Source organism: Sorghum bicolor, chromosome 7 (genome assembly GCF_000003195.3).
Source record: "Sorghum bicolor cultivar BTx623 chromosome 7, Sorghum_bicolor_NCBIv3, whole genome shotgun sequence".
In the NCBI taxonomy this organism is placed as follows: Eukaryota; Viridiplantae; Streptophyta; class Magnoliopsida; order Poales; family Poaceae; genus Sorghum; species Sorghum bicolor.
Window position 1 is genome coordinate 57,846,741 of NC_012876.2, and position 9,001 is coordinate 57,855,741.

At 54.8% G+C, this 9,001-nt stretch overlaps 1 protein-coding gene across 3 annotated transcripts; it reads left to right on the forward strand.

Annotated features, from left to right (window-relative positions):
• On the forward strand, positions 1-2,822 carry LOC8077888 (chaperone protein DnaJ). Of its 3 annotated transcripts, none has more exons than XM_002444416.2 (6): positions 829-1,320; positions 1,425-1,515; positions 1,621-1,688; positions 1,798-1,854; positions 1,958-2,044; positions 2,477-2,822. In XM_002444416.2, exons 1-6 carry the CDS (start codon positions 1,201-1,203, stop codon positions 2,531-2,533), a joined length of 480 nt encoding a protein of 159 aa, XP_002444461.1. In that variant the 5' UTR covers positions 829-1,200; the 3' UTR covers positions 2,534-2,822. The 3 variants fall into 3 exon arrangements, with proteins under 3 accessions (XP_021320303.1, XP_002444461.1, XP_021320304.1); XM_021464629.1 differs by having other exon boundaries at positions 837-1,320; positions 2,480-2,822; XM_021464628.1 differs by having other exon boundaries at positions 1-1,320; positions 1,958-2,822.

Below are 9,001 nucleotides of genomic sequence, written 5' to 3' on the forward strand. Positions count from 1 at the left end.
TGCTAAACGATGCTCGAAATGAACTATATCAAAACCGAACTGTGCCCCCTTGTCTATCTTGCGCAGGGATAAAAAGTCAAAATCACGCCCCACTTAACACGGTTAGTGGTCAAATCAAATCTAACAGAAGGGCCATTAAAAAAAGCAAAGGTGTATTTCGGACAAAATACATAACTTCAAAACTTGCTCAAAGAAATAATATTCTCCCCTTACAAAAATAGCTCGATCCAGAAAGAACCCACAGATTTGTCTGGCAAACAAGGCCGGTGGCACTAATCTGAAATCCCGACCAATCAATCACAGGTGGCACGTGTGCCTAGATCAAAGAAGCTTCGGTTGAATGAAGCCCTACGCTACGCATACGGACCATATGGGGGCAGGCAGGACACGACAGGCGATAGTATAGGGTTCTGCTGCAGGGTGATCCTCTTCGACGAGCTACTCGCTGGACATCCATTGAACTTGTAGCGTCAGCAGTACGGCCTGATCATTTCCTGGCGACGAGCGAGGAATGTACGCTGCACCTTTCATCTCCACGCCGTAACCGTACCTACCATTGGCCCCTACCGTCGTCAGCGGCGCCGTTGCAAGCCAAACGTGCTACGGCACGCAGGGTGCGTCCGGTCCGCTCGTCTTGGCCTCTAGTAGCTCCGCCGCCGCCGGACCTCAGGCGACCCCGCTGCATGCACTGGGCTTGCACTGCACCGCACCAGTGGCTCCAGCTCCGGTGAGTGATGATGAGGGAGCAGCAGCTACTGAACCGGGTACCGGAAGGGGCCCTTCAGCTGGGCGTGGACGGCGGACGCGACGTCCACGCCGTCACACGCACGCGCCGCGGGCTCGGATGCTGACTGACGCACGCCCTCTCCTGGAAAATATCCCCGGCCTGAGTGCGAGCCGCAAGTTGCCCCTCTTGCTGCTTGCTTCCCCCCGATTCCTGGTGCAGATGCAGCGCACGGTCGGGCGCCTGCCATGCCATGCCAATGCCACCCTATCGCTGCCCCGGCGCCGCGCGCCTATAAGTAGCGCGCATGCGCCGGCCGGTGCAGCAGCAACCACAGCACGGTTCGAGCTCGCGGCGACTCGATCGGGGACAGACAGACAGACAGACAGGCAGGCAGTCAGCAAGTCGTGGGCGGGGGTTGCAAACTTGCAGGTTAATTTCGTCCTCGACCTCGAACGTTGGTTGGTTGTGTTGCGATGGCCGGACGCGGAGGAGGAGGAGGAGGCAGCAAGAGCAGCAGCCTGTACGCGGTGCTGGGCGTGGCCAGCGACTGCTCCGACGCCGACCTGCGCAGCGCCTACCGCAAGCTCGCCATGGTCGGTGACCTCCTCCGTTTCCTCTGCTTCCCTTGGTCCTGTCGGGCTGCTCTGTTTCGCTCAAAGATCCCGACTCTGCTGTTGGTGTTGGTGTTTGTGGGCAGAAATGGCACCCGGACAAGTGCGCTGGGAGCTCCGCCGGCAGCGCCGACGCGGCCAAGGCCAGGTTTCAGAAGATCCAGGGAGCCTACGCCGGTAACCAATCTGCTTCATACGTAGTACAGTACAATGTTTTTGCACGCAGAAATGCAGAATGACATGGTATTAAAAATGATGTGATTTTTTAACTGAACTGGTCAGTTCTGTCGGACCCCAACAAGAGGATCCTGTATGACGTCGGGGCCTACGATGGCGAAGGCGACGATGACGTACGTACCACATGTGCATTTCCTTTCCAGTTTGGGTACAGATATTTTGGTGGCGGCCATGCTGACCGGAACATCAGAGCTTAACCTTTTTGTTTTCCACGTCTGGCAGGGCGCCGGGGAGATCCTCGGAGATATTCTGGAGGCCATGAGCCAGGCAGGCCCTGCCGTAAGAAACTCAGCTGCCGCTATCGAAACATCCACACTGAACTATTTTTTTTTTTTTTTTGTGCATCAGTTGCTGACGACGTGCACATTTCGTTCATGCGCAGGACAACGGCGAGGGGGAGAGCCTGGAGGACCTGCAGCGGCAGTTCGAGGAGCTGTTCCTGAGGCCGTCGCCGTCGTCCTTCTCGCCGGTGGGTATCCGCTGTCTGCTCTGCTTCCTTGGGTCGACTCGGCATTCTCGTCGGCGTAGATGCTCCTGGACCTGGGCTGGGCCACGCCTGCTCCTGGCCAGGCCAGGCGACGGTGACAGGCCGGGTCCGTCCGGCCGTCAACCTCCCGCTCCGCGTCGCTTTCCGGCGTATGGCCCCCCGGCCTCCTGTCGGGCGGCGGCGTCGTTTGCGTCGTGCTAATTGCGTGGGCCACATGATCGACCGCCAGGGTTTGAGACTTTGAGTTTGAGATGAGTGGCTCCAGAACAGGGCTCTTCCTGTCCATTGTTAATCATTTGTAGAATTCCTTCTGACGTTTACCCACTGTGTAAAAGGGAAAATACCCGGTACGGTTATTCTTTCTGCAATTGCTGGGTTTAATGTTTAACCATGCGTGTTTCTTCTTGATGGCAGCAGAACGATGCAGCTGGGAAGTCGGCGTCCAAGAGGAGGCCTGCTGGGAGGAAGTAGGCTGCGGCGTATAAAGTAAAGCCGCATTGTAGCTCGATCGGCCTGAAACAGATAAGCTACGAGGTACCGATACCGGGCCAGGACAGTGACCTGCGACTGCGAGGCTGCTGCTGCCAGTCCTGGACACTGAAGTTCATGCTCCGAGTTGCAGCTACTACTGTAGATCGGTATTGGCCAAATTGGTATCATAAGATAAGATGGCCACATACAGCAACATCTTAATTTTTTTTTCTATATTTAATGCTCAATACATGTGCCGTAAGAATCTTGATTATTTTTAGTTTGTTCACTTGAGTTTATCAGTTAAATCATCTAGCCATTCAGAAGTGTTTTTTCTCACAACAAATCAATCAACAATATTTTTTGTAACAAAATTCTTCAACAACTAAACACGGGCCCCAGCGCTTTCCGCCCTGAACCTGACTGCCTGAGACGCCAGCGGCCCGCGGCCAGCGTCGACGGCCAGTAAAGCAAAGCATCTGCGAAAAGGCCGAGAGGCGCAAGTTGCCGCGGTGCGCTGCGGCAGCATTCGCTGCATCTCCTTGACGTGACGACGAACGACCTCCTCCCGCACATAGGAGTACATGCATACTACGTACTCGTGACACGGACCGTTGTCGGCGGGCACGACCTTTTTTCCCCGCGGCAACTTGGACAATCCACCGGGCCCCGGCCCCGGCCCCGCTCTGCGCTGGGCCAGTCCAGGCGAAAAGCGCACGGCGGCGTCGGTCGAAGCCTCTGGACCGGGACCCCCAGTCGGATCGGTCCACAGAGACACAGGAGGTGACCGGTCGGTCCGCGGCAGCCGGCAGGGCAAGAACGCTCCAAACCTCGATCGCGTCGCGGCATCTCGCGTGTGCAACTTGCCGCCAGCCGACCACCCTAATCCAGTAATCCGGCGGCGACAGACAAGGGAAGCACAAATCGAAAAGGGGATCGGCAACTTGGGCAACAACTTGGGATTATATTTCCTGGGGACAATCTGCTATTATTAGGGCACTCACAATGCAGACTCTATCACAGAGTCCAAGACAATTAATTTTACATATTATTTATGGTATTTTGCTGATGTGGCAGTATATTTATTGAAGAAAAAGGTAGAAAAAATAAGACTCCAAGTCTTATTTAGACTCTAAGTCCACATTGTTCGAGGTAATAAATAACTTTAGACTCTACATTGACAGAGTCTTCAGATATGTCTCGGTAAGTGTGGGGGTATAAACCCCTATACCCTTACGGCTAGACTTCAGCCAGGAAGCTTGGCCCACTACGAGACGAGTTCAAGGCTTGATCCGACAGCTCGGAGTTTCGCGCAAGGAAACAAGACGTGGAGATCAAGCAGGATTCTAGTCGGTTAGAATAGGAATTGATATCGAATTATCTATGACAATTGTAACCGACTAGGATTAGTTTCCAGATCTGTAACCCTGCCCTCCAGACTATATAAGGAGGGGCAAGGGACCCCCCTAGGACATCATATTCTCTCAACACAAATCAATACAACCAGACGCAGGACGTAGGTATTACACCAACTCGGCGGCCGAACCTGGATAAAAAGCTTGTCCGTGTCTTGCGTCACCATCGAGTTCGTAGTTTGCGCACCGTCTACCGATAAACTACTACCGTGGGTATACCCCAAGGTAGACTGCCGACCAGCTTTCGTCGACAGTGGCGCGCCAGGTAGGGGGTGTGCGTGCAACTTTTCCGGCGAACAAGATGGTCACGATCCCAGCTTCCGCGACCGTGCCCGAAGGCCTCACGTTCACCGTCGGCCAGGTCACGTGGACGACGTGCAGCGGCGGCTTCGCGACCACGGTTCCGAAAGAGATCCAGATCCAATCTGAGATCACGCTGTCTCCGACCACACGCATGACGGCACCAAGCTCCCGACCACCGTTCCTACTCTACAAGGGAAAGGAGATCGACTGCTCGGACCTCCTCCAAGCGCTCGATCGCGCTGACTCCAAGCTACTCGAAGTCTCCCAATTAATAGATGGAGTTCTGCGCCGGCCCGACCAAGCTGCTCGAGCGGATTTTTCGAAATCCCGCCGGCCAACTCGTGTCGCCACACACGAACGGCTGGGAACGTCCCTGACGATAACCTCAACCCCCTCAGGACGATCCGTCGAGCTCAAAAAGGAAGACTATCCTTGCGGCCTGAACGACTCGGCCTCTGTTTACTCACAGCATGTCCAATCCGTTTTCAGCAAAGCGGGCTGGTCGCCGACAAGGAACAACCGTCACCATGTCAACATGGTGACAATCCGAGAGCTACGGGACGGCCAGGTTTCCAGCACCAACTCAAGCACCGGCTCCGTCCCCACCGAGGTTATAAACACCGAAGACGAGGGCTACGACCTGGATTTTCCTTCACACCCTCCGGATTTCGACCGATTCCCGATATTCCCCCCCCCCCGGCGAGGGGATATTGTGTTCAATGTCAGCGCCGACGAACCGGCTGTTGACGGAGAAACTGATGACCAGAGGCAACTCCGCGAACAGCGTAACGCTGATCGCGCCCGACGACGTGCGGACGAGCAACAACAGATGCCACCAAGTAACCTCAACGATGCCTTTGACATGGTCGGGGACCAGCCGGTCTACAAGACGCCAAGCGCCAACGTGGCTGTCGCCATGGCCAACCTGGATCGGCTTCCTGACACCCCCGAATGCCAGGGAGTCCGGACCAGCATCCGAGCACACCTGATCGCCGCGATGGGACAGACGGCCACTCTGCTCAAGAGAGTCCAGGACGTTTCTTATACGGAAGCCGCCTCCGACCAGACTAATCGTAGCCGGGCCTCACCCAGCAGGCGTCGCCGCAGCCGCTCCCCCGACAACCGTCAAGGGGACTCACGGCGCGACGATGGTGGTCGGGACGCCGATGGCCGCCGCCAGCAGAACCGCGCACGCGGCCAAGAAGAAAATCAGCACAGGGATCTCCGCCACAACATCCCTCCCAAAGATGCCCGGGACCGCATCAACAGGCGCGCTGCAGAGAGGGCAGTCCACGAAAACCTGCGCCGCATCGAGTACGATGCAACTCACGGTCCTCCGGGCCTAAGGCAGTTCTCCTCACACCTCCGCCAGGTCGTGTGGCCCCGCAATTTCAAACTCGAAAAACTTAAAAAATACGACGGCAAGGAAAATCCAGAGAACTGGATCACTCTCTATGAAATCGCCGTCCGATCAGCGGCAGGAGATGAGCACGTCATGGCTAACTACTTCCCCGTAGTCCTCGACCAGGCTGGTCATCAGTGGCTTCTCGGCTTGCCCGAGGACTCCTTCGACTCTTGGGAAGAGCTACGACAGGCTTTCATCGACAACTTCATCGCCACATGCGAGCAGCCCGGAAACAAGTATGACCTTGAAAGGATAAGAGACAGAAAGAATGAACCTCTGCGCGATTACATCCGACGATTCTCGGATATGCGCCTCAAAATCCCGAAGATTTCTCATGACGAGGCCATATCAGCCTTTATCAAGGGCTTGCGTTTCCATGAAGCGCTGAGGAACAAGCTGTTGCGTAAGCGCCCATCAACGGTAGCAGAGCTCCTCGCCACGGCTAAAAATTACGCCGATGCTGATGACGCAGAAAAACTAATCCGAGACGATGCGAGAGGCCCCGACCAGCCCTCCCGGCGAGATGACGGTCGTGGTCGCTACGACAACAGAAATCACCGCCGCTCCGACAACCGCGATCACTGAGAGGGTTGGGATCGGCGGCGCGACAGCCGCGACGACTTCAGAGGAAAGCGCCCTCGCGAATACGACCACGAAGTAAATACGGTTAAACGTCCCAATGGACGACGGGACTACCAAGACGATTACAACAAAACGTTGAAGGGACCGTGCCAGCTACACCCAAAGTCTAACCATACCATGGAAGAGTGCCGCGTCCTCAAAAGTATCTATACACGGCGGGCCGCCCAAGAGGACTCCGCCAAGAAAAATAACAAGCGCGACGGGCATGACCACGAAGATGAGGATGAGGACCAAGATAGGGACCCCCGACACCAATACGTCAGCCCCACCGACGTGGTCCACTCCATTTTCGGGGGCAAGGTCTCCACTGAGTCCAAGCGAGAAAGAAAGCTGTTAAAGAGAGCCTGCCTCAACATAGACAGCACGGACGGGCTGATCGCAGATCCGAAATTTCCCGCGTGGTCCCACAGGGAGATCTCGTTCAGCAGGAAGGACCAGTGGGCCGCTATCCCAGAGCCGGGTCGTTTCCCACTGATTCTTGATCCCTGCATCAATAGCATCAGATTCGAGCGCGTACTCGTGGACGGGGGAAGCTCCATCGACATCCTCTTCCACAACAGCCTGCCCGCCCTCAAGATATCACCGGCGCAACTAAAACCTTACGACGCCCAATTCTGGGGGGTTTTGCCAGGTCAAAGTTCGGTGCCCCTCGGACAGATAACATTGCCTGTCCAATTCGGCACACCCGATCACTTCCGGACGGAGTTCATCAACTTCGTAGTCGCGGACTTCGACGGGACCTACCACGCCATACTGGGCCGGCCATCGCTAACAAAGTTCATGGCAGTCCCGCACTACTCATACCTAGTCCTTAAGATGCCCACGGAGAAGGGTGTCCTGACCGTCAGAGGCAACGTCTACACTGCGTACACCTGCGAAGAAGAAAGCTTCAAGATCACCGAGGCAATTGACCTCTCAATCCGCATGGCGGAAACAGCAAACCAAGCCGCACAGCTGCCTCCCGACCAGCTCCGATTACCTGAGCAGGAGACAGCCAGAAAGAATTCGAAATCCAAGGAGTACAAAGAAGTGCAGCTGGTCGAAGGCAACCCCGAGAAGACAGCCCTCGTCGGGGCTAACTTGGATCCAAAATAGGAAGACGCGCTCGTCAGGTTTCTAAGGGACAACGTGAGCGTTTTCGCATGGAAACCCGCAGACATGCCCGGTGTCCCACGAAACCTGATCGAGCACTCCTTAAACGTCTCGAAGACCGCAAGACCAATCAAGCAAAAACTGCGACGGTTCGCTCGTGACAAAAAGGAGGCTATTAGGACAGAAATAACACGGCTTCTAGCAGCCGGATTCATAAAAGAAGTGTATCACCCCGATTGGCTCGCCAATCCGGTTCTTGTACGCAAAAAGAATAATGAATGGAGAATGTGCGTTGATTACACTGATCTCAACAAACACTGTCCTAAAGATCCTTTTGGTCTTCCTCGCATCGACGAGGTGGTCGACTCAACGGCCGGATGCGAACTACTCTCCTTTCTAGATTGCTACTCTGGTTATCACTAGATCTCGCTAAAGGAAGAAGATCAGATCAAAACATCCTTCATCACACCCTTCGGCGCATACTGCTACACTACCATGTCTTTCGGACTTAAAAACGCCGGGGCCACTTATCAAAGGGCCATCCAGCAATGCCTCCACGACGAGATTCGCGATGACCTCGTCGAGGCCTATGTGGACGACGTGGTCGTAAAAACAAGGGACGCGAGCACCCTAATCGACAACTTAGACCGAACCTTCAAGGCACTCAATAGGTACAAGTGGAAGCTCAACCCCAAGAAATGCATTTTCGGCGTTCCTTCCGGTCTACTGCTCGGCAACGTCGTCAGTCGCGACGGCATACGACCAAACCCTTCAAAAGTCAAAGCCGTACTCGACATGCGACCACCGAAGAACGTCAAGGATATTCAGAAGCTAACCGGATGCATGGCCGCCCTCAGTCGTTTCATCTCAAGGCTGGGAAAAAAAGGCCTCCCTTTCTTCAAACTATTGAAAGCGTCAGAAAAATTCTATTGGACAGAGGAAGCCGACGCTGCGTTCACTCAGCTTAAGACCTTCCTCACTTCACCGCCTGTCCTCACGGCGCCTCAGCCCAATGAAGACCTGCTCCTTTACATTGCTGCAACCGACAGGGTTGTTTCCACGGCAATAGTGGTCGAGCGAGATGAACCAGGTCACGTCTTCAAGATCCAGAGACCCGTTTACTTCATAAGCGAAGTTTTAAACGAATCCAAGGCCAGGTACCCACAAATATAGAAGCTTATATACGCCATCCTGATAACGTCAAGAAAGCTGAAGCACTACTTCGACGGCCATCGAGTCCTGGTGACAACCAGCTTTCCTCTCGGGGACATCCTGCGCAACAAAGACGCCAATGGCAGGATCGTGAAATGGGCAATGGAATTATGTCCATTTTCCCTAGAGTTCCAGAGTCGCACCACTGTCAAGTCTCAAGCCCTGGTCGATTTCATTGCCGAATGGACGGATCTCAACGAGCCTTCCGTTCCAGATGTCTCAGACCACTGGTCAATGTTCTTTGATGGGTCCTTAAATATCAACGGTGCAGGCGCTGGGATATTGTTCGTCTCACCCAACAAGGACAAACTCCGTTACGTCCTTCGGATCCTTTTCCCGGCGTGAAACAACGTCGCCGAATACGAAGCATGCTTACATGGCATACGACTAGCCGTTGAA